Source organism: Pseudochaenichthys georgianus, chromosome 9 (genome assembly GCF_902827115.2).
Source record: "Pseudochaenichthys georgianus chromosome 9, fPseGeo1.2, whole genome shotgun sequence".
In the NCBI taxonomy this organism is placed as follows: Eukaryota; Metazoa; Chordata; class Actinopteri; order Perciformes; family Channichthyidae; genus Pseudochaenichthys; species Pseudochaenichthys georgianus.
Window position 1 is genome coordinate 10,213,757 of NC_047511.1, and position 24,514 is coordinate 10,238,270.

General features: G+C 40.9%; 1 protein-coding gene across 1 annotated transcript in view; it reads left to right on the forward strand.

Annotated features, from left to right (window-relative positions):
* The window catches only part of wdfy3 (WD repeat and FYVE domain containing 3), a 118,565-nt gene that overhangs the window by 29,926 nt on the left and 64,125 nt on the right, over positions 1-24,514 (forward strand). The window contains exons 7-19 of the mRNA XM_071204336.1: positions 433-625; positions 960-1,146; positions 2,553-2,719; positions 6,945-7,421; positions 8,146-8,256; positions 8,860-9,053; positions 11,439-11,710; positions 12,059-12,256; positions 14,535-14,618; positions 17,828-18,017; positions 18,750-18,964; positions 20,538-20,650; positions 23,037-23,274. Of these exons, the coding sequence (XP_071060437.1) occupies positions 433-625; positions 960-1,146; positions 2,553-2,719; positions 6,945-7,421; positions 8,146-8,256; positions 8,860-9,053; positions 11,439-11,710; positions 12,059-12,256; positions 14,535-14,618; positions 17,828-18,017; positions 18,750-18,964; positions 20,538-20,650; positions 23,037-23,274 (2,639 nt within the window). The remainder of the gene's footprint in view (positions 1-432; positions 626-959; positions 1,147-2,552; positions 2,720-6,944; positions 7,422-8,145; positions 8,257-8,859; positions 9,054-11,438; positions 11,711-12,058; positions 12,257-14,534; positions 14,619-17,827; positions 18,018-18,749; positions 18,965-20,537; positions 20,651-23,036; positions 23,275-24,514) is intronic.

Here is a 24,514-nt window from a genome sequence, read left to right on the forward strand (position 1 = left end):
TGTTTTAAGTCACTGTATGATTGTTTTATGATTCATGCAATGTAAAGTTATTTTTGTTTAGTTTATTTCTTTAAAAAGATAGAATGAGATTGTTAACATGTAATCTCTTTGCGCCTATACTACAGGATATACGGTAGTCTAGGTTGCTCTCTTGAGGCTGTGTAACGCATGTGCAGTGAGTCTGTGTTAGACCTGGAGCATGAGGTCCACTGTTCGTTAATGGCTCTGTATTGGTGTTATGTACGTTGTTGGAATAAATCAAGTTAACAGAAGATAAACGTCGTGTTTATTTGTAGTAGACTAACACTTTTAATCTGCTACTTTGGAAAGACCAAAATGAAACAAATGACTGTCGAGGAATATAGAAGGGCTTTAAATCCCACGCCTTCACCTCGAGTCAAATGTGGTGCCCTCTCTTTCCGACTCTTGCAGATCCTGGTGAAGCTGTGCACCTTTGTGTCTCCGGCGGAGGAACTGGCCCAAAAGGACGACCTTCAGCTGCTGTTCAGTGCCATCACCTCCTGGTGCCCCCCCCACAACCTGCCCTGGAGGAGGAGTGCAGGGGAGGTGCTCACCACTATCTCCCGACACGGCCTGAGCGTCAACGTGGTCAAATACATACATGGTAAATTCAAACGTGAAGCACGCGTTGGACATCTGTACGTATGTAGGGGATTGGTTATACAGACTGTTTTACATAAAACACTGAAGTGAGAGCTGTCTTATTGATGTGTGAAGGCTCCACTGTGTTTAGTTGCATTGCATTTCATATTGAGGTCATCTAAAAGTAACAAAGTCATCAGGTTACATTTCGTAGATACTTAGATCAGGTTGCCGATTACATTTACGGTTAATTATTAATTGTAACACAATACTTTATTAAAGCAACCCTCCAACCCCGGGTCATCTCCATATATTCTGTCACACGTCAAATTCCCCCTTGTGCTCTGCGTCCACAGAGAAGGAATGCCTGGGCACATGTGTGCAGAACATGCAGCAGTCGGAGGATCTGTCGCCGCTGGAGATTGTGGAGATGTTCGCCATGCTCTCCTGCTTCCTCAAGGACTCCAGCGACGTGTCCCAGACCCTGCTCGACGACTTCAGGATGTGCCAGGGTTACGCCTTCCTCTGCGATCTCATGCTCAGGTACAACTTCAGCCAATCTGGGAGGGGGACCCCGGCTATAAAAAACACACCTGATTGCTGTCCTTGCTCCAACGTGGTGGAACGAGCTCCCCCTTGATATCAGGAATGCTGAAAGGCTACATTGTCATTGCGACTTAAAATCAGCTGGTGTCTAGAGAAATGATCGTCAAATAATTCAAAGAAACACAATATTTGTATCCTCCTAAGATCCTTTTCATACTTGAACGTTTGGTTTCCTCCTGCAGAGGGTTAGGGTTACATCAAAGAAAAACACTTGCATCAAGGCCAGGTGCCATTTGTTTATCGTCCCCCTCTCTTTCTGCGATTAGAAAGCACATAGTTTAGTCAATTTATTGAACATGTCAGAAACAAAAAAAATATAACAATAATATATATATATATATTCTCTTTTTTTTTCTTTTTTTTCACTCAGACTAATAATTATAACAAAGTACCAAAAAAACAAATAATAACAAACAAACAAAAAAACAAAAAAAAAAATAATTTTCAGATAGTCTCTGTTCATGTTCAACAGGGGCAAGAAGAAGCTTAAAAAAACTTTTCTGGTCCTACCCCCTCTAACATATATTTGTTTTATAAAACATTAGGGCATCGTCATCAGCGACATGTTTGTCTTGTTAATCTTTTTTTTTTTTTTTACAAAATCCTATTCACCAACACATTAGTTTTTTCAAAGAATACTTCACTCTGAGTGTAACATTAAAGCATCTGTTATCTCAAAAGTTCTCCAAAAATTCTTCGATGTCTTTGTTGTTAAAAGCTACATTTCCTTTCATTTGGACTACCGTACTTTTCGGACTATAAGCCGCGACTTTTCCCCCCATTTTTTTTGTACAGCTAACGGCCACTAGGGAACCTCCTAAATCTATGGATTTTACAGGTAAAATTAACCACCTTAACACTATGGGCTCTATGACCGGTCCGCGCCCGCCACCTTTAAGCGGCGGGCTCCAGCAGGAAAAGCTGGAGGCCGGAAAAGAGTGAGACGGGTAGTGCGCCAAAGTAAAAGTGGAACCGAGAGACAGAACGAGAGCAAGACAGACGGACAATTTAGCTGCTGCGGCTGATATGCAGGTGCGCTTTATAGTCCGGAAAGTACGGTACACTTTAAGAAAGCTCTAATACCAGAATTTCCATTTCCACATCCTCCGTCCCAGAATGAAAAACCCCCCTGTTTCCACTGCATGCTGGCTATTAAACCCAACACAAGAAAAGTTGTATTACTTAAAAGATGTATTGAAATGAAATGCACCATCACTTAAAATGGTCTGGCTTATTTGAAGCAAATCCACTCGCAGGTTTCTTGCTGCTAAATGAAATGGAATAAGGTACACATTAAGAGCATCCTTGAGTGTGTTGTATAAAACTATATGTCTCTTATCCAGACTGGAACAGGCCAAAGAGGACGAGTCGAAAGATGCCCTGAAGGATCACGTGAACCTGGTGACCCGTCTGACCACGTACGGGGTGACGGAGCTGAAGCCCGCCGGCCTGACAACGGGAGCCCCCTTCCTGCTGCCGGGCTTCGTCCTCCCGCAGCCTTCTGGGAAAGGTACATGCAAGCGTGGCTAATGACATATTTAATGAATCTGCTGCTTTTGTTATTTCTTCGTAACTTGCAAAACCCCTAGAGTTAAAGCAACATTTTGTAACGCACAATGATTTGAGTCAGTGTTGAAAAAGTACTCGGGTCCTTTTCTTGAGTATAAGTTAAATGACTGTGGTCTTAAAATACCCCATTACGAGTTCAAACCCTGAGTTGGAAATGTTTCCCATGTAGAAATACAGAGCTATTATCAGTCAAATGTACTCTTGAGTATCAAAGGTAAAAATAATCACTATTCAGAATGGCTCTTTTTTACATTGATATAGAATTTTATGATTCAGTTTTTAACATTAGCAAATACATTTTGATTTCAACGTTGTAGTTCATTAATATGGAGACTTTTTAAAAATACTAAAATGACAATATTTCATCAGATCCTGGGTTTTTATATGTACAAAGTAGCTAGTAACTATGTGTGTTTAATAACTAGTATATGTTGCATTAAATGGTAATACTCAAGTAAAGCATGTAAAAATAGTGAAAAGAGGTAAAAAAAAGTAAAATACTTAAAATAAAGCATTTTGTTACATTCCGCCACTGATTTGAGTAAAACTGAATTTTATGTTATTTGGAGAAAAAAAGTCCCCCTGTTTTTCCTCAAGTCCTCCAGCTGCTCTGCCTCCACTCTCCGTGATTTTTGTTTGAAACTATATCCACATATCAACACTCATTGCAAACAATTGAGCTGCTTCTCTCTTCTAAAATGATGATCTATTATCACCCTCCAAAGAAGGCTTCCAGGGAGTTCCATGTGCTCTCCCTTCCCCGTCCAGGATGCGACGCGGTGGCTTTCTGACCACAGGGCTCTTAAACCCTCACAATAACTCTGTTTGCTCAAAGCCCAGGAACAAGAAGAATTACTTTTGTGAAAAGCCCCCCAGCCGCCATATCTCCTCCTTCAGATCTTAATCCCTAAATGACTTTGATGCTTGGCTGATTTCAGTAAGCCTAACCTGTTGACGGACGCCATGGCAACCATTCCGCCTGTCACTCTGCTGGAGATGAATGCCTGAAGCCTCCTGCATACAAATGGCCTCTCTGGAGTCCAGAGATGCCTTGGTGGTTTAGAAAATCAACCCGAGTCAAATGTTTGCTGCCCCAGAACCTGTCCGCCTTGACCTTCAGTCTCTTTTGTTGAACTTTTTTTTGTACAGTATGTTAAAAATGTAATATGGCAGCTTACAATTCTTTACAACTCACTAAATTACACACACAGAGCTACATGTGGGTAATGAGACCAACTGTGGCATGCTAAATGTTCAACTGCGAACAGAACTAATGGGGAGTCTATATAAAATAAAAGCAAAGTCAGAACACTAGTCTGCTTTCTCTCTCAGAGATGATTTCACACTTCTCTTTGAAACAGCAGGACGGTGTGCTTTTCAGTCGCTCATGTTGGCCACAAGGTGATTAGTAGTACTGTATGCTCAACTCCTAACACATTACAGACAGCAACTTTATGCACTACTATGTCTTCAAAGTTCCCCTGAAATGTTAGAAAGAACAACATTTTCCTTCTTTTCTTTTGACCGCCTGCTCCACCAACTGTACTTTTATTTATTGAATATGTACAAATATTCAGTTTTTAAAGACGTTGCTCGCACTCCTTTTACAAAATCTTGGCTTCTAGTTCATTTGGAAAAATGTGTTAAACAATTTCTATTTGGGTTAATAGTCATATAATTATTTGGAGCTATTCACACTACAGGGATCCATTTGAAGTCTTATTTGTGTATTAAAAGTACTTATGCTGCTTTGTGAAAGAATATTTGTAAAATGGTTAGAATTCAAATTAACTATAAAAATAAAACTCAGATTAACAAGGAAAATAATCGCCCTAATGTTATTTTGTTCTCATGTTAATTAATTTACTTTGACTTAATTTGACCTGGAAGTGTTTTCATAATATACTATACTATAATATAGTAGCTAAGATAAAGTCAAAGATAAAACCCAAATTAACACTATATTTTCTCCGCTGGACTTTTCCATTAATGATCTCTTCCAATGTAACATGTTACAACCCTTCATTTGTCATTCGCATGGTTATGAGCTGCTGTTGATCTTTCAGACCTTCTGTCAGGAGAGTCGCCCACACATTGAAATGTGACAGATTCTGTGCAGTGTTTGACCTCGCCCTGTCCCCTCTGCCCCACCTCTGATCAAACACCGTTGCCAGCTCCCTGTTGAAAACACACGATCTGCTTTATAACCCCTGCCGCCTGTTTTATCTCACACACATAAACCCACTTGTGTGTTGTCTACCCACGTAATGACAGCTCCAGCTGTGTGCAAAGTCATTACCAGAAGCCGTCATGGTGTCGGGGGCCGCTTACACGCTTAATTAGATCGCCACATTCACTTATCGGCCCTGTGTGTGTTTAGGTGTGTGGGGTGAAACACTTCAGTGGCACTTTTATGTGTTCCTACGAGTCATTGCTCTGGGTTTTTGTCAGGTTATGTGCGTAGCTGATGCATATCATCCGTCTTTCATGCGTTTGCACTTTGTCATGTCTTTGTCTTTCCATTATCCTTTAAGTACATCCATCCACCTTAAACATTTTAAAGGGGCACTATTATGTTCATTTCAGGTTCATATTTGTATTTTCTGTGACATGTTTCCATGCCATGTTCAAAAAGGTCTTTATCTTGGTAAGCTGGCTGACTCTGTTGTGGTTGGTCATCTGCTTGGAGATGTCCCGCCCCTTAGCCTATCACGTACAATGTGCTGGTACTCTAGCCAGTAGAAGCGCACATGTTCCATACTGATGTCATTATGTACGAGGCGTTTCAGGCAGTGGTTTGGAGAGAAGCTCCCTCTGGAGAGAACTTTGGGATTTTAGCCTTTGCGGACCCTTCACATGCACACAATCCTACAGTATATAACGCAGTACAGGAAAAGGAACCCAAAAAGCATAATGGGGCCTCTTTAGGCGATACCTCACAGTTTAACACATGGGACTTTTTTTCTTTCATTTCTTAAAAAGTTGACAATTCAAACAAAACGATGCTTTTCAATAGGGAATACGGTAGGTTTAACAGAAATAGGGATAATTGTTGAAGAAACAGTACTTTAAATTAAACCAGTCTTATGGAATGATACCCTCGGGGGTCAAAAAGCAGTCTGAAATACAAATGCCAGAATAACGTCAACATTTTTAATGAAAAAAATATCTATCTTTGCTTTTGGAAACATATTAAGAGCTTATAAAAACGTATTTATGTATACTGTATTTGTATCATTTGGCATTTCATCTTTCCATACTTTATAAAACCATTAATGAACACATTAGTCATCCAAGACCATGATTTATTCTGCCTTTGCACTGAGAAGGAGCCAGGCTCGCCTTTCAGTCGAGTCAATTAGAGGTTTGCTTTTTGTGCATCCAACTATTTGTTAAAAGGATAACGATACAATTCATCTCAAAACCCCTTATCGTTTGACAGCTGTGCTTTACTTTCTCCTGGCATACTGACGCTGCCCATTACGGCAGTTTGTTTTTCAGATGAGTTGGATATCAGATAAGTCTGTAACTGGGATTTTGATTTCATACTGCTTTTAATATACAGTCTATATACTGTAGAACAACTGTGAAAGTATGCATCGATTCTGTGTGCTTTTGGTTTGAGTCAATAGAGAAATCTAAATATCATCAGCTTCCTTCAGTCCACTCGTATACACTTAGTTACAAACCGCCTTTTTGTTAGTGTTCATTGTTGGTCTCTTTTTGTGCCTTGGTACACGTTGACACTAAAACGATCCGCTGCATACATTCAGTGTTCCATCACTGGATCTGCTCGTGCATTGCTGAAGCTTTTAGTTTGACTTATGGTTATGTCCACTTGTTATGTAACTAATGAAATGTGTCGTACAAGTCAACTTTAATTTAGGATTTTACGACTTTTAACCCAAAACTTATGTTTCCTCGTTGCAGTTAAATGAACTTCAGTTTAACTGTACCATGTTTGCGGATTCCTGAATTTTCTTAATATATTCCTTCAAGCCAAAAATATGGTGTTTCTAAATTAATTGAATAAATGTTTACAAATGTTTGTATTTGCAGCTCACATAGTTGGTACCTTAACTGGGGCTATTACAAATATAATGAATCAACTTTGTTTTGTCACAACCCCAAACACTAACCGTTCTCCTTGTTCTTGTCTCTTCCAGGCCACACAGTGCGTAACATCCAGGCTTTCTCGGTCCTTCAGAACGCCTTCCTGAAGGCTAAAACGAGCCGCCTAGCCTGTATGCTGCTGGACGCCATCGGGAACATCTACTCAGGCGAGTCGGCCAACTACTTCATCCTGGAGTCGCAGCACACCCTGTCGCAGTTTGCAGACCGTGTGGCCAAGCTCCCGGAGGCCCAGGCCAAGTACTTTGAGCTGCTGGAGTTCGTGGTGTTCAGCCTGAACTACGTGCCGTGCAAAGAGCTGTTCAGCGTCAGCGTGCTGCTGAAGTCCAGCACGTCGCACGCCTGCAGCATCACGGCCGTGAGAACGCTGCTGAAGCTGTCCCGGCACGACCCCGTGTTCAGCGACGTGCTGCGGGAGGTCGGCCTGCTGGAGGTGCTGGTCAACCTGCTGCACAAGTACGCTGCCTTGCTCAAAGACCCGGCCACGCAGCAGCCACACAACAATGACCAAGGTGAGGGGTTTTTCCTTTCTTCTGCTAGTGTGATAAATTACAATAAGCATGTATTACTCTTCCTTCATTTTATTTCATCTTCAGTTGGGCTATAGGGTGGTGCAGTAATGACGTATTTGTCCAACCCGGAAGTTAGCATCCCAAGGGTTTCCCCTACAAAAGCCAATGGGATACCCCCTTATATGTTTTTAAGGCGTAAATGCAATCACCAAGGTAACGTGAGGCTATAAATGAACCACATCACAGGGACATGACTTCCTGTCCCCACTGTTTTCCGTGTGGAGACATTTGGTAGTTATATTTAGCCTCTTGTTGTTGTTTTTTAGGCCGTTAAACAAAAAGACAAAAAAAACCCGTTGATTTGGAGACGAAGGAACCAGAAGTGGTAAAATGCTTACTCCTTTCCATTTGATAGGACGCATTCCTGCACCACTCTTTGAACTAATGAGATCACGACAAAAGGGACACAAATTGGGATAATAGAAACTCAAATCCAAGATTTAAATAAAGAAAAGATGAACTCGAGGCTTTACGTGAAATGCTTTGAACTTAATCAACATCAGATGAACAACCCCTTACGTCTTAAATCTAAAACTTCTCACATTATTTTTCTTTATTCCATTATTGCTGTAGGGTAAAGCACATTTGATTATATTTTTCAATCTGCGTGTGCATCTGATGCTGTGACAATGTGGTCTCATGCTACCCCCCCCTCTCTCTTCAGCTGACTGTAAGAACAACGCGGTGGCAGAGGAGCAGAAGCAGCTGGCCTGGCTGGTGATGGAGACACTGACTGTGCTCCTGCAGGGCTCCAACACCACCAACACTAATGCAGGTAGACACACACACACACACACACACACACACACACACGTGTGTGGAAAGGCCATTAGTGCAAAAGAAGTCAAGTGCGTCAAACTAATTCAGTGTAAGAGCCACGTCAATGAACAGATTTCAATATTTAAATAAATACATATTTCAATTTGGGTTTTCTTTCCCGATAAGATCAACAACATCATGAGCAGCCATTGTTCATTATTACAACATTGTCAATTGCCTCTGCCACATCTTCATGGTGAGTCATAATGGCAAAGTTCTCCTTTTTTAATTGACAAAAATAACTCATGATTATCTCACCAATCTTCACCAAAACTATAAGGGGACACATTATGCAAATGTCCAGGTTCATATTTGTAATGAATGCCTTGACTGTGACATTTAAAACATTTTTAAATAGGAATCGATAAATGTTCCCAAATATGTTTATGCGATTTCCCCTTTAAGGTGTCATACTGACTTAAAGCTCAAACTCAACCTCGTGTGTAGCCTATCTTTTAAAAAATTTATTATTGGACATAGATCTTTGCTCAGTATATGTATTATAATCTGACCTGGTGTGATTGTGTCCACAAGACTTAATTTCTTCTCCGTCTTCCAGCTCTGTTCAGGGAGTTTGGCGGCGCTCGCTGCGTTCACAACATCGTGAAGTACCGGCAGTGTCGGGAACACGCCCTGCTCATCATCCAGCAGCTCGTCCTGTCGCCCAGCGGAGACGACGACATGGGGACACTGCTCGGCCTCATGCACTCTGCCCCGTCCAGCGAACTGCAGCTCAAGACCGACATACTGCGGGTAAAGACGCAGACGCACACGCAAGCTGCCTCTGTCTTCCACACGTTGTACTTCACGATTACATTTAGTCATGTTGTGTTACCGACAGTTTTAGTTATGTTTCAATCAGGGCAATATGGTGAACATATCCAAACATATCCATTAAGCATAGTATTATGTAACGGTAAGTAATAAAAACAGGATTCTACAGACAAAAAAATCCTTGTTTCGTACCGCTCTCTAAAGAAAAGACACCATGATCATTTATATTTGTTAATAATAATATGAATAATGTTTCACAATGATCATTTTCTCTAGTATCCCAAATCATATCATACTTGCAATATCTTATTATTTCCAAATCGTGCAGCCCTATTTCTAATGTGTCTCTGTCCCACAGTATTGTCCTACTTTTTCTTTTTTATGAAAATATAAAAGTACTTTGATTTTATTAAGTTATATGATATGTTTTCCTGTTTTTTTATATATATATATATATATTTTACTACAAATACTTCAGTCTCAGTGACAACATTGGGAAAAGGGAAATGTCTGTCATTTTAATGGCGGCTCATTTTCTCGACCATAATTGCATTTTCAAATTCCACTCCTTCAGACGAGGTGATCTCACGCCCTCGGCCGGATTAACCCGTCAGCATTTTGCTCCCATTTTAATTATCACCCTTTGAATGAAGACGGCCAAGAATTGATTTCAAATCCGGTTTGGATTTACAATTTGTCCTCGCTTGTCATCATGGTGTATGCTCTTCAGTGACACTGCAGACTTGGATCCCCAAATGAAGCTTATTAACCTTGTACAAGTGCACGTTTAACACTATAATCTCTAAGAAGGGTTATGTTACACCCTCATGTGCTGCTTCTAATCCTTAAAGCCTCTACATGGCTGCTTACATTAAAACCCAAAATCCGGAATTTTTACCGACAGAAAGGAGAACAGGAAGAGGATGTGTTCAACATACTCTGATTGGTTTAAAAAAAAACAATGTGCTGATCCTGGTAGTATTTTAATGCAGCAGGAAACAGCTGGATCAGCAGTGCATCACATCACTGTTTTACTTAACTTTTATTTTTTCTTTCTCAACTGGGATGTGTCATTTTATCTGAAACTTTACTAATAATTTAGTATGGACAATTTCATGGTATAAATAGCTATACATTCACATATCGACAAGAGTTGGCCAATTGTATGGATAGATAGTTCATTTCCTGTCGTGTGTTGTATAGGTTTTTGTGAACTCCTTTGTTTACTTCCACCTCACTATAATAATAATAGATTTAATTTGTTAGCGCTTTTACAGGTGCTCAAAGACACTTTACAGATATAGTGAAGATATAATAAAATAAAGGAACAACAAATAAATATATAGTTAAAGTTAAAGTCAAATAATACAAAAAAAATCACACATTAAAAGCCAGATTGAAGGTGAGTTTTTGTAAGTGTTTTGAAGGTGGTGAGGTCAGTGACTGACTATGTCACTATGTAACGCTCCCCCTTCTATTGGCTCCACACATTGTACGTGATATGGGACATTTCTGATCTCTAAGCGGTTGAGCAATCACAACGGAGCCAGCCAGCTAACCAATCAGAGCAGACTGGTCTCTGGTCTCAGACAGAGGGTGAAAAGAGGTGCTGCAGCACAGGCAGAATACGAGAGATAAAGCAGTTTTTTAACATTAAAGCATGGAGACATGTCACAGTAGAGACACAACATACAATGATGGACCTGAGAATGAGCAGAATAGGGTCAATGTAAATATATTGAACATCCTCAGCCCCAATAGAGAGCTAAGGAGACAATGCAGCATGACATGTTTAAAAGTAGCACTCACAGAAGTGTTTATTAATCCAGCCAGAGGAGCTGTTTGAAATGTGGCTTTCTGTAACCATTCCTATACCCGGCTAATGAGGCAGTAACATCACCAAAGTTACCCTAGTGAGAACATTGTGGAATGTACCGCCATTTTGTCATATTCTTACCTCAAGATGTACATCCCACACACTCTGTCTGTCACCGTCATTCTATTCTCTCAGGCTGTTTTGAGGTACCCAAACTCAAATCTAGGTCACCGAGTGATGTTTCAGTTGAGGTTACTTGTTGATGCGAACCATAAAACGTTGTAAAAAAATGTAGAAATAAAACCCCATTGAGTGCAGCGAGACAAAGAAACCCCCAAAGGGTCTCGTTGCAGAAGTTGATGAACAGAGATACGACTGAACGAGGCGACAAACCGACATGAAAAGCATAGGAGTGAACAATTGGGTAACACATTTAGAATAAGGTACATTCCCTGTCAGTCACTTCTGTGTTTTCCGTATAAACACATAACTGTGAGGCTGAAGCATTTGAGCTGATGAGATATCGGACCTTGTGTTTTCTTCTTCAGGCTTTGTTGGCGGTGTTGCGGGAGAGCCACCGCACCCGGACGGTGTTCCGGAAGGTGGGCGGTTTCGTGTACGTCACCTCTCTGCTGGTGGCGATGGAGCGCTCCTTGTGCCAGCCGCCGCGGCACGGCTGGGAGCGCGTGAACCAGAACCAGGTCTTCGAGCTGCTGCACACCGTGGTCAGCACGCTAACCGCCGCCATGCGCTACGAGCCCGCAAACTCACACTTCTTCCGCACGGAGATCCAGTACGAGAAGCTGGCCGATGCTGTGAGGTGAGACTCTCCGCCCAGAACTAGAAACACTGATCATATGTGTTCCTGACCCTGAAATGCTATGTGTTATCAAGCAGTTCTATTATCTCAGGTGGAATTGTACCGGGACTAAGCCATATACTGTCATTAATATATTTTTCTGAAATATTTTAGAAACAATAACAAATGCACAGAAAAATACTTTTGCTCATGACATTTTCGAAACATTTTATTTAAACATTCTTTTATAACCCAGTTTAGGTAGTGTTCCCTACCATATTAAGTGTTTATATCCGATTGTAGGAAAAGTCACATCAGTCCAATGAAAGTCAGAATTGAAGTAGTGTTTTGTTGTCTCTTTGCCACCAGGCTGCTGGGCTGCTTCTCGGACACTAAGAAGCTGGGTCCCACAGCCGTGTTCCCCTCCAACGCTCAGCCTTTCCAGAGGCTGCTGGAGGACGAGGCGGCGCCCGGAGGCTGCGCGGGGGACAGCGTCTGTCCCACGCTCAAACACTGCAGCAAGCTCTTCATCTACCTGTACAAGATGGCCACCGACTCCTTCGACAGGTCAGAGGGTCAACAGATTCTAATTGTGGCTTATGTTTGTGTAGCACACAGAGGGACAAGTTCTAGACTATACAACAACGGTTAAATAAGCTAAATGTTTTATTTTACTCTACGTAAGTGGTCGGTTACTTCATTATATAAAAGAAAAGGTATCGTATGGAGTTCAGCAGGTTGCAGCCACATGTTCCTCCATGTCTAATGAAGAACATCACATTTTTCAACAATCCTGCTAACATGTTGAAGTTTATTTTTCTCTCGAAGGCTCTTTGTGTTCCTCTTTTAAATCCTAAAAGAACCCTCAATGAACATTTTGTAAATGTAACACTACAGAATCTACTATAATGAGTCTAAGGGTGTCAAACTCAATGTCATCGCGGGCCAAATTAGCATCATGGTTGTAACTTTAAGTCTATATAAATATATAATATATAAAATAATGTATGTTATTACATTATTGCCTCTGCATTGGATTATTATTGGATATGGTAATAACTTCATAATTAACTACGTCTGAAAGCAAAAGTCTAGGGCAAAATGAGATGCATTGTGGGACATGTAGTTTATTGGCAGCGTGCTTCTGTAAAGCGGCATGTAACCGTATAATAAACGTATTATATTATTTGCAAGCTCTTGCAGGGCCACATAAGATCAAGTCGCGGGCCCAAACAGTACCAAAGTAGTACCAAACAGGAAAATCTAACAAAGATGTGAATCGTGCTCCGAGGTTCAGCTTCCAGGTTCATTTAGTATCTTTAGACCAGTCTAGAGAAAGTACCGCAGCAAGTCCATAGCTGTGTTTATCTCAGTGCGGGCTTCACAGCTCACACTCAGTCTTCATCTGACACTCACATGGCTGAACTGTGGCAGCCCAAAAGTCAAAGACTTTAAAGAGAACACGCAACAGTTAAATGTGTCATGCAAAATAGATATGTCAGTGAAACTTCCCCGTTGATTACCTAACCTAAGACCATTATTTTGCATGACAAGTTCTGAAATTTCATTTTTTTTATTGAAGGATTGTTATGCTTTTAGGGGTTTTCCCTTTCCTGTAGTGTGGTATATAGGTTTGTGTGCATGTAAATGGTCTGCAAAGGCTAAAATCCCCCCAAAAACACCACGATTGTTAAAAAAAATGTATTAGTTTACCCTTAATCAGAATCATCCTTTACAATCTTCTTCTCACATTTCTGCTTCTGTTCTTGTGTGCGCCACATGGAGGTAACAATGAAAGCAATTTCTGTTGCATTTACGGAAAGTATACAAATAAAAGTTTTAAAGGTAAAAAAAAATTCAACTAAGGCCCTGTTCTCCCATTTTGTTGTGTCTAACAAAATGGTATTTAAATCGGTACAGTATTGAGCCAGAACAATACTGGACCAAGTTCTTACACTCCCCATTGGTCACAACTCCATAGGAAAATTGGGTCCAGGTTGAAAAGTACAGAAGTTCCTCTTTAAAGTCCTCAGTCATAGAACAGTCCAGTGATGATGCATTTTTGTAATATTGCAGAAAATAAGATCTGTAAAAAACAAATGTTTATGATTATTACATGTTTTGTTCAGCACGATAATCTCCACATACAAAAAAACACTATTATAATGTTTGAAGCTTGAATGCAATCGCCAGAGGTAAAAAGCTGGCGTGAGGCTATACAGTAAATACACGACATCACGGTTGCATTAATGCTCAGTTGACTAGAAGACGAGGCAACGGAAGGCGCTGAAATGCTAACTCATTCCCGGGTTCAAGGACTCATTCCGGTATCGCTCTATTTTACTCTAGCAATAGTTGACTGTTTATTATAAGATTTTAAACCTAAAATAGATAACTTCGACGTTGGTTGCCGACAAAATGCTGCAGACCCACTTTTTTGTTACCGCCGTTTATAAGCAACACAGGTGCTTTGGAACGTCTTTAAACACCACGGATTCAAATTAAGGGGAAATATCAAAAACATTTTAAAAAAATCGATGACTTTGAGAAAAGGGACCTGGTTTGAGACTCATTCCTGCATCACTCTGTTGTGTCTGCACTACGCTCCCAGCGCCTGTGTAGCTCGAGCTGGCGTCACGCATGAGCTCCAGCTCTGATGCCGTTTCTCCTTCCAGCTTTCCACTAACAGCTTCTTTCCTTCTGTTCTTTTCTCTCCGTCTCTTTTTCTTCTCATCCTCGGCCTGGCCCATCTGCGTGGCTGCGTGTGTGTGTGTGTGTGTGTGTGTGTGTGTGTGTGTGTGTGTGTGTGTGCGCGTGTGTCTGTGTGTGTGTGTGTGCCATGCAGTCGTGCGGAGCAGGTGCCTCCCTGCCTGACTCACGAGACCTCGCTGCCCTCGCCGTGGGGCACACCAGCACTCGCCAGGAAGAGGTAGCTACAGCGCTCTGCCACTTTGCTCACACTCCTCCCTCCCTTGTTCATCTTCCTCGCCTGCATTGCAGCACTTAAAGCAACCATTGAGGCCAAAATGATCATAAACTGTCCTAACTGTCACGTGAATCTAATAGCTAAACTAATGTGGTAAAGGACACGTCCTCACCATCAGCTTCAAAGCACACTTCAGGCCATGCATCATTTATACTTAAAACCAATGATTAATTGCATTGTCAAATAATCTATTGCTTGTATTGATGATAATTAATTTTATTGTCCAATAATAAAAAATCCCAAGTTTTTAAAATGTTGTCTGTTCAAACTGCAAAGATTAATTTAACAAAGAAATAACAGCTAAAATAGTGTGACATTTTGTACAGCTCCTCAAATATAAGGATATGCTGCCTCACCACTTTATTTAAAACCTTTCCCACGGTTACTGCTTACAGTCAAATTGTGTGATGAGAATTTTTGTATATATTCAGATTTATTTCTTTTAACCTTTTTTTCGGGGAAATCGGTGTCTTTATTGTAAACGGGGAGACGGGGGAAGACATGAGATAGGTCTCAGGCAGGATTCAAACCCCCCGTCGAACCCTCCGCTTCGGGGTCAAGCTCTACCATCGAGTTATACGTCAGCCCTAATTCAGATTTTTTTTTTTAAATGTTTAATGGAGAAAATTATTGGTAAAATAATCAACAATGAAAATCATAATATTAAAAAATACTTCACATGCTGAATGCTAACCCATATTATGCTGGCATTGTTGCTGATAACAAAATGTATGCTTTTATTTTTTACATGGATCAAGTAATTGATTTAAACGATTAATAATTTAGCTATAAACACAAAAAATGTAAGTACAGTATATATTTGATTTAATAAATGAATGTTATTGCATGATAAACCCAACAAAAATGTTATATTTAGTTTGTTACAGTACCACGACAAAATGTGAAAGACTGCCTCACCACTTTATTTCAAACCTTTTCCACAGTTACTACCAGGCAGGAAACGTGTGTAGAGAATCAACCAAATTACTCCTCACCCCATATTCCTCCTTACTCTCCTTTTCTTTCTTCTACTTTCATCAAATGTTTCTTTTAGCTGAAGCCCCCCCCCCCCCCCCGACCTCACACTTTAACCCAGACTCTGTTGCTTTTTGAATTGAATGAACACAAGGAAAAAGTGTAAGGACGTGTAAAGTGGTCTCTGCCTCAGTGAGCTATAATAATAACAACGGTCAAGGTGAACTGAATGTCTCCTCTCTGTGGTCTCCTTCTGTCTGTCTGGATCTGCTCCAAGGATGCATATTCATTAGGTGGACTAAACTGACAGATGATAAGTCCTTGTCCTTGTTTTTATAATTCACTATAAGCTCATGTTCTTGGAATTCATTTCTTCTTTAAGACACTATACAAGCACACAATTGTAAATCTTAGCTAGCCGTATTGTTTTTTAACACTGCCATAATCAAGATTTTGACATTCTCAAATATTTTACAATTTCTTTTAGTAGTCTGACAAATCCAACATATGTTTGTCAACCTTAGTAAAATGGGCTGCAATTTAAACATGAATCCACTCTGGAAACACTTTTTAAGAAGGAACAATGCTACCTTTTTGTAAAAGGAATATGCAAATTGTAACAATTTTCCTATTTTTATTTGTCCGACTAAGTGTGGAACTAGTCCCAATTCATATACAATCTACGTTTATGTCATACTCAAAACTTTCCATATGCAAAACAAAGACTCATGACAACATTAAAGGGGTGCCGTAGAGCTCAATTGATAGAGTTGGTGGCCCATTTACTGGGTCTGGATCCCCAAGCGGAGTATCCAGGTTCACATTTGGGCAGTGATCATTTGCCACATGTCATCCCCTGTGTCTAAAAATATAAATAATCTTAACCCCCAACAACAAAACAAAATATTGTGGTTTAAAAAAAAAAAAAAAATCTTTGTGAAAACCACATTTGGGTCCACTGCCCTTTTCTGCTTTATCTGCTTGAGTAAGCCTTCACCGGCATGTTGAAATACTGCTGGAGCGTTTAATGTAGCCACAACCATCCACTCACAAGTCAGCTATGTCTTTCATTTGTAAGTCTCTTGCCTTGAAAAGCAGATAATACTAAATTAAAACAAAACTCCACCTGCCGCCAGCCAACAGCCCAGAGAGTTAGTTTCCTGCCCCACTCCCAACCCTTCCAGCACTTCATGCTGACTCCAGCCTTCTGCAGCTCTCCTGAGGGGGGATTTGCCACTCTTGTAATTTTGCATCGCAGCATCCCAGGCTTCTTGTTTAATTTCCCGGCTGCCGGCTGCAGGCTCTTTAAAGCACACAGGAACGGCTCTGTGCTTTAGATCTAACCGCGGCCGACTGACACCTCGATCACTAAAGTGCGAGGACTTCTGACTCGTGTAAAACAAAGTTGTAGTAAAAGAAGTAAAAGCAACGTTTACATGGATTCAGCTAGGAAGTGTTCCCGTCCTCCTTATAAGAATGTTTCCACTGAGCTATTGAACACAAGGACACTGTCAATGTAAATCTGAATATTTAACACTTTTGTGTTTCATTTGCATCATGTAACCCTCACGCCTCAATTGGCTAGTGCTCCGGGACCTCTCTAATGGCACATTTCCACTGCAGCGGGGTAGCCCCGTTTAAGCATCCCTAAGCGTCCTCGCCATAAGTGGTTGACCAATCACAACAGAGCCGGTCAGCTAACCAATCGGAGCAGACTGGGCTCTGGTTTCAGACAGAGGGTGAAAAGAGGTGCTGCGGCACAGGCAGCATGAGACAAATAAAGAGCTAGTAGAGGCACAAAATACGATTATGAAACCTGAGAATTAGCATAAAAGGGCCCCTTTTTAAAGTCTCCAAATAATGGTCTAGGCTGTGAGAGTAAACGCCAGTGGAAAGATTACATTTCTTACCTCAAATTGAACTGAAATAAGGAGAAAATGCTGCCTTAATCTATTCTCATAGCTATATCAACCGGAGATCTACAGGGTTTCCTAGCAAACTAAACAAAAGTATGTTATTGTTGCCTCTTCTTGCTAAGAAAATAAAAACTCTGCGTTAACATTTGACCCTTTTCCATCACCGCCATGGTTGTTTTCTGTAAAGCGTTATAGGTAGACTTGTTTGGCTTGATTCAACTGGAACTAAACTTGCCTTTCTCTCTCCCTTTGCCCCCCCAGACAAGGCTACTACGGTACGTCGGGTCCCCCCGCTCCTGTCAAAGCCCTCACAGACTTGAAGCTCCACCTGGCCAACGCCTCTCACCCCGCGTCCTCATCCTCCTCCTCCGACATGGTGGTCATCCACCCGGGGGCCGTGCTGGCCATCCTGGACCTGCTGCCCTCCGTCTGCTCGGAAAGCCAGCCGGAGGTGAGGAAACACGAGAAGGAAATGTGCTAACATGCATTTCCTGTTGAAGGGGGTGAAGGGTCGTGTGCAGGGCAGGAAGTTATAACTCCCCAAGTCCTTACTGCTTTCTGTTCCACAGTGTGTTTATCTCTTTTATTCATTTCATTGCATCTTTTTGTTTTTAACTGAGTTTAGCAAAAGCAAGTAGGAAAACTAAAAACACAATACAAACCAAAAAACTATGAAACACCAGAGCAACTAAAACCGGACACAAAGGAAAACCAAAAACGTTATAATAATAAATAAATAACTGTAATCAGCTTGTCGAAAACTGTCATTAAAACAAGAGACCCTCTTAACAAATGTACATTTTATTGAATATTGTGGGTTATTTTCAACTCTGTATGCATGTTTGCCTGTATGACATTGTTTTTTGTCTTTGAGTACATAGAAGCGCTATATAAATGAAATATATTTTGATAATTATAACAATCATTTTTTTGTTTGTTGGATGGGGTGATTCATACATATTATAACAGTTTTTGCCGTGTATTATAAAAACAAAAATAATATTACCCTTCACCTCTTGGAGATTGGAGATTGAATTGCAAAATGATAAGGTGAACCAAATGCCTAAAAGAACCAAGGAGATTTCAAATTAAAATGACAAATTAAAGATTGTAATAATTCAAATGTCAGGGTTATATAGGGTGTTTATATAATGGTAAAATAATCTTTGTGTCTGCCCTCCAGCACGCCCTGGACCTGCAGCTGGCGGTGGCCAACATCCTGCAGCTCCTGGTGAACAGTGAGAGGAACCAGCAGGTTCTGTGTGAAGCCAGCCTCCACCAGCGGCTGCTGCAGCGCTGCAGCCAGGCCCTGGGCGACGAGGACCACCCGCTGCACCCCCCGCTGCAGAGGATGTTTGAGAGGCTGGCTTCTCAGGCCCTGCAGCCGATGGCACTCAGGTACTGATATTGTAACCTCTGTTACGCGGGCTACTACACCCATAGCCTCAACAATAATTCGGAGCCAATCCCGAAATTGTTCCTATTACCCTTTAAAACTATTGTTAACTTGGGGGTTTTCATTTTCCTGTAGGGAGTGCATGTATTAATCTGTTAATATCCCAAAGTTAGGAGGTGTGGGAGGTTCTCTAAAATGTTTTTTAGGATTCAAAGCAGTTTAAGATTCAAAATATTCAATATGTCAGCTTTCCAAATGTACTCGAAAATATATGGTTCAAATGTTTACCTCAAGAATACAACAGTGAGATTTTGTAACAACTCATGTAAATATAGCTTTATTTATTTACAATAAAACAAGAGCCTCAAAAGTAATGGCCGACAGAAGAGAGACGACAGGTCATTCGTAAAGACGGAGATGAACCAAAAAGTCCTCAAGCAAATTGTGAAATCACCCCGCTAATATGCTAATGTCTACATGTGCACTAATATTTAGCATCGTGCGAGCAAGTTAGCATGTCACCTTATTACGGTGACATGCTAACTTTTTAAATAAGTCCCGTCTATTGGGCTCAGCATAGAGGTGAGTTGTTTCTGTTTTGGAAGCGTGATCTTCTTTGACAGGTTTCAGTGAGTGATGGAGGGCTATGTGTGCAGAATAAATGGAGCAACTCTCATTTCCCGCTTGACTGGTTAAGTGAGCTGGAGTTTGGGGTTGAGGAACTGGGGGGAAGCTAATTGACATGCACATGGTTGCCTCTTTTTATATGTAAATCCCCCGCTTCCCCGCCATTGTGCTGGAGGTAAACATATCTGTAGCTGTCAATCTGTCTCCCTCCCTCCTCTCCTCTCCACTCTATCCGTCTGCCTCACTCTTGTGCTATCAGTCACTTTCCTTTCAAAATTCCTCCCTCCTCCTTCCTGTTTTCCCCCTGGCTCCTGGCTTCGCTCCATAGTCTTCCTGTTACTCAGGTTCTCTTCTGAAGCTGTCTGGTGTCGCTCACTCACTGGGACTTCCTGCCTTCATGTCACTTACATGCCAATCAACCTCATCGTTGACTTTAAATAGACCAGAGCATGCTGTTCACCACAAGCCTGCCTGTCCACTTGCATATTACCGGCTGATCTTACATAATTCATACAATTGGATGGACACTGTTATTCAGAGTGCTTTTTGAGTTTCATGAGAAAGGAGTCATTTGGCAATAACAGCCTTATACTTGAATAAAAACAATGAGCATAACATAGTGATGAATAAAAACAATTCTCTAACCAAAGTCCTATAGCTATTAGTTTCAATCCATGCTGTTTCTACGCTTAACAGTGAGTGTTGTCAAGAACATTAAAGTATAGAAACATGAGACAGTAAACGCACCAAATACAGCGAGGAACCTGGAAATGTGCGTAATAGGACCAATTTAATTATGTTTAATTCAATCTATTCAAAGTTGGTTCCGCATCAAGAAAAAAGTCTGTAACAGTTTTATCAAATTGTCTTTTGATTCTTCCTGAAGTTGTTTCTATTCTTTGTCGGTGTATTCTTCCTCTTGACATCCTGGTCCTCTTCCCCTCACAGGGAGTTCTTGCGCCTTGGGAACCCTCTGAACTGCGGCGCCTGGGACAAGAAGCTTCTGAAGCAGTACCGGGTTCACAAACCGAGCTCTCTCAGCTACGACGCCGAGATGAGAAGTAAGAACAGCTTTATCCTGCTTTGGATCACATGATGGTCACTAATCTCACTATGCTAGGGGATTCGGAAGAAATACTATACCTGGTTTTATTTATCAGATCTGTTGGGAAGAAAATAAGTGCAGTGTCTACTTCAAGGAAGATTTCAAGTGGTCTATCCTTTCGTTTCGTAAGATTGTCATACCTAAAGTATTACCTTTCCAATGAATGTTGGCCTGATGTTGCAGCTAAACCACATGTGAGAGATAAATGTTGCTGTGAGAGATGGATGTTGCGTAGAGTTGAACGTTTTTATTTAAATACTTTTTTGTTATAAGCTTTAAAAAAGTGAAATGTCAAGGTGATGAACTTTCAAATGAATGCATTTTTAATAAAAAGCTGTGTAAATTATGTACTCAAAAGGGCAAAACAGCTGGTATCAAGTGATTTATGCAGGTAGCAGATTATATTTGAATTCGTGGGCATACATGACGGCTCAAATAGCTGAGAATTGAGGAGTTTGCTCCATAGCAGTCTTATAGCACGTTTATGAAATGGTTTGTCATTTGGGAGACATTCCCATCTGCCAGAGCCATGGCAGCAGCTTCCTCCTGGGAGAAGCTTTAATTCTGTGCTAAACGTTTGGAAAATGGCCATCAATCTTGTAGCAATGCTGCCATCTTTCTTTCGAGTCCTCCGGTGAATAGGCTGTGATTGAGCTTTCCTCCCGTTGAAACTACTGGCTTGGGCTTGCAGGTGGAAAGGGGACGATTCTTTAGGTTTTCAGAAAGCTTCAGTTTATTAAAGTCAGTGGAACATCTCATGTTTACCATGCACAACTCTCAGTTATACCGTATTTGACCCGGCATTCATTTCCTCCACAGAGTTCAGAGCCTATAGAAATAGTACCACTGTTAGAAATGGTAAACCCTCTCCATTAAAGGTAACAAACAGTTCACGTAGGGCTCACAACGCAATTAACCACTATACCAAGTTTGACCCAAAGTTCCTCCCGTCATTCCAGCGCAGATTTTTACAATTCATTGCATGACAGTAAAATGGCAGAAAAAGCTTAGGAATTGGAAAAAACTGGAACAATAATCATGTATTGCACTAGGGCTGTACCCACATATCCGAATATTCGTTCGTTGGGGTACTATTCGGGTTTCAATTTCGTATATTCGTATTTATTTATTTTTGATTGAAATCTCCAATATCAACGTAAGAGCTTGTGCCTCTTCGGGGGGTGCTAACACTTAACAATAAACTTTATCGTTTACTTTCTCCGTCTTTATATGTAGATATGACTTTTCTCCGTAAATCTCCGTCACGTTGTTTCCATAGCAACAACAACTTCCTGTCAACAGCGCTAACTCTCCTTCAAAATAAAAGCATGTCCATAAAAAATAGGAAGCCAAGCCAAATTACACTTAAGACCATACACAGTCTATGCTTAAGACATATACCGGTAGTCTACAACTGCAACGAAAGTAACAAACAAAATGCAATATCTTTTTCAATTTCAAAGAACACAAATTGGGTTGTATACATTAACAAAATTAAACAACAATACTGTAGAATAACAAAATGAATGCCGTGAATAAAACCGACATACACGTGTTGAAGCGGTATGCAGCTGATTACTACACACCCAAAATCATATATTATAACAAAGTAAAAAACACTCTTACCAGTCTGTCATGCATTTATTTATTACAACACCACTGGTATTTATGTTTTATAACATGTATTAATCACAGATTATTATTGTGTACAATAAAGTACACACGGTAGGGTTTCTGAAAAGACCTGTATTCATTTTTAAATGAACAGCAATTTGTAGGAAACCCATACTAGAATTCTTACTCTTTGATAAACATCCAATTGATGCATTTTCTCCCTGTTTAAACACAGATTGTCTTTCACTGTGTCATCTAATGCAAATGGCTTGTTTTCTGTTACCAGCTGCTAATGTTTGTAATTTCGTGGCTTCCTCAGCATGTCCTAATTGCTTATTGTGTTCCCTTCCAGCTGAGAATATATATTAAGTCCCGACTAATTAATGCCCTTTACAAACTGCCACCGTTAGAACACACAGTGCTATGTTTCTCTGTCTGTGAGACGATAATGGAGCACGCTTTGTTAGCTGCTATTGTGTTGCAGTGTTGATTAAATGTGCCTCTGTCAGATTGACTAACTTTTAAATAAGGGAAGGAATCCATATTCTTGGTTAAAATATTCTACTTAGAACCAGGAGATATTTTATTCACTTTGGGACAATCCAGCTGCTAGTCTAGAGGTCTCTTTTCCTCAAGTCAAACAGATCTAACATTTGTATTTGTATTGTATTGTATTTATATAATCCGGATGTTGGATTTAACCAAAGCTGTCCTACCTTGCTCCACAGACAGTATGACCATGTCCATGGAGGGGTTCGGTCCTGACAGCGTCTTCGCCACGCCGGCGGAGGACAACGGGCAGTACCGCATCAGCCGCAGCCTGGTGCGCTCCGCCGAGGGCAGCACCGTACCGCTGACCCGGGTCAAGTGCCTGGTGTCCATGACAACGCCCCACGACATACGCCTGCACGGATCGGCTGTCACGCCAGCATTCGTGGAGTTTGACACCTCACTGGAGGGCTTCGGGTAAGTCAGCTTGAACATTAAGGGTTTACCCTCCTTTTTCTGTCCAGGGGAAGGGAGAGGGTCACAAGCTCTGTACACTCCTGATTTTACCTGCTAGATTTGTTTACTCATCACGCAGACGCCAAACAACATATTTTTGTTTCTGTTTCCCTAACAATTTAAGACAAGGAAATCTCCTTTTAGCTCTGTTTTGGTCTCTTTTGCCCTTTAGCTGCTATACAATCCACTTTCTTCACCAGGTAGTCATTACAGCTGCCTTTTGCTGCTCGAAACCGGGCTAATGAGACTGTATTTGTGCTACAAACTGAAACGATGACCTAAAAGAGGCTAAAAAAACATTGCTAAATCTGAGAAACATAGGTAACTCCAGGAATGAACCAATCTTCATCATATGATTTAAAAAAACATGATAATTTCAGTCATCTTCAATCTCTTCTTTCTCCTTATGGATCCTCCCAGCTTTATTTATTCTTTATTTGCCTCCGAGCAGAACCTGTAATGGTCTCACCAGGAGGCTTTTATTTGCCTCGAGTTGTGGAGCCACACTGCGCATACAGACAGGCTCATTTTCCGCCTTTTACTTCATCCAACACCCTTCGCTTCGCACACTTTCGCTGTCGGCTGGACTTTGCTCCGTGTGTGCGCCAGCGGCACAGTGAATGTTGGGGTCAGTGGAAATGAAGGCGGTGTGGGATGGGACCTTGGCAATTCGCCCACACACCTTTAGTAACACATACATGACACATGCACACTGACACACAGACAACAACTGTTGAAACTATGATATGTTCTTCATTAATATTCAGAAGGAACCAGGTTTAAGGAAAAGGAGACCCCTTACTAAAAGGTCGTTGTGGAGGTTTTCTGTCAGTTTGGCAGCAAAATGCCAAAGGTCATTTCCAGTTATTACATGGCAAGAATTAATTGTTAGATAGCCTCAATTTGAGTCGGATTTCAATAATTATTTTTTAAACATTACCCTGTAAAATCTCTATGTATAAATCCAATTTCTTTAAAAAAAATATTAAATGTCATTCCATTCCGTCTCACAGTCCAAGCCCCTACTGACTGGGCCACTGCCTTAATCAACTCATTAATGCCTTAACTTAATAATAGGCTTACTCCTATAGACTGTATATAAACCTACACCATGTTGGTGTCTTATTGTTTTCATGTCACATTATGCCAAATAAATCAAGTTATATTAGGTAGTCATTTCACCTCAACTCCATTGACTAGC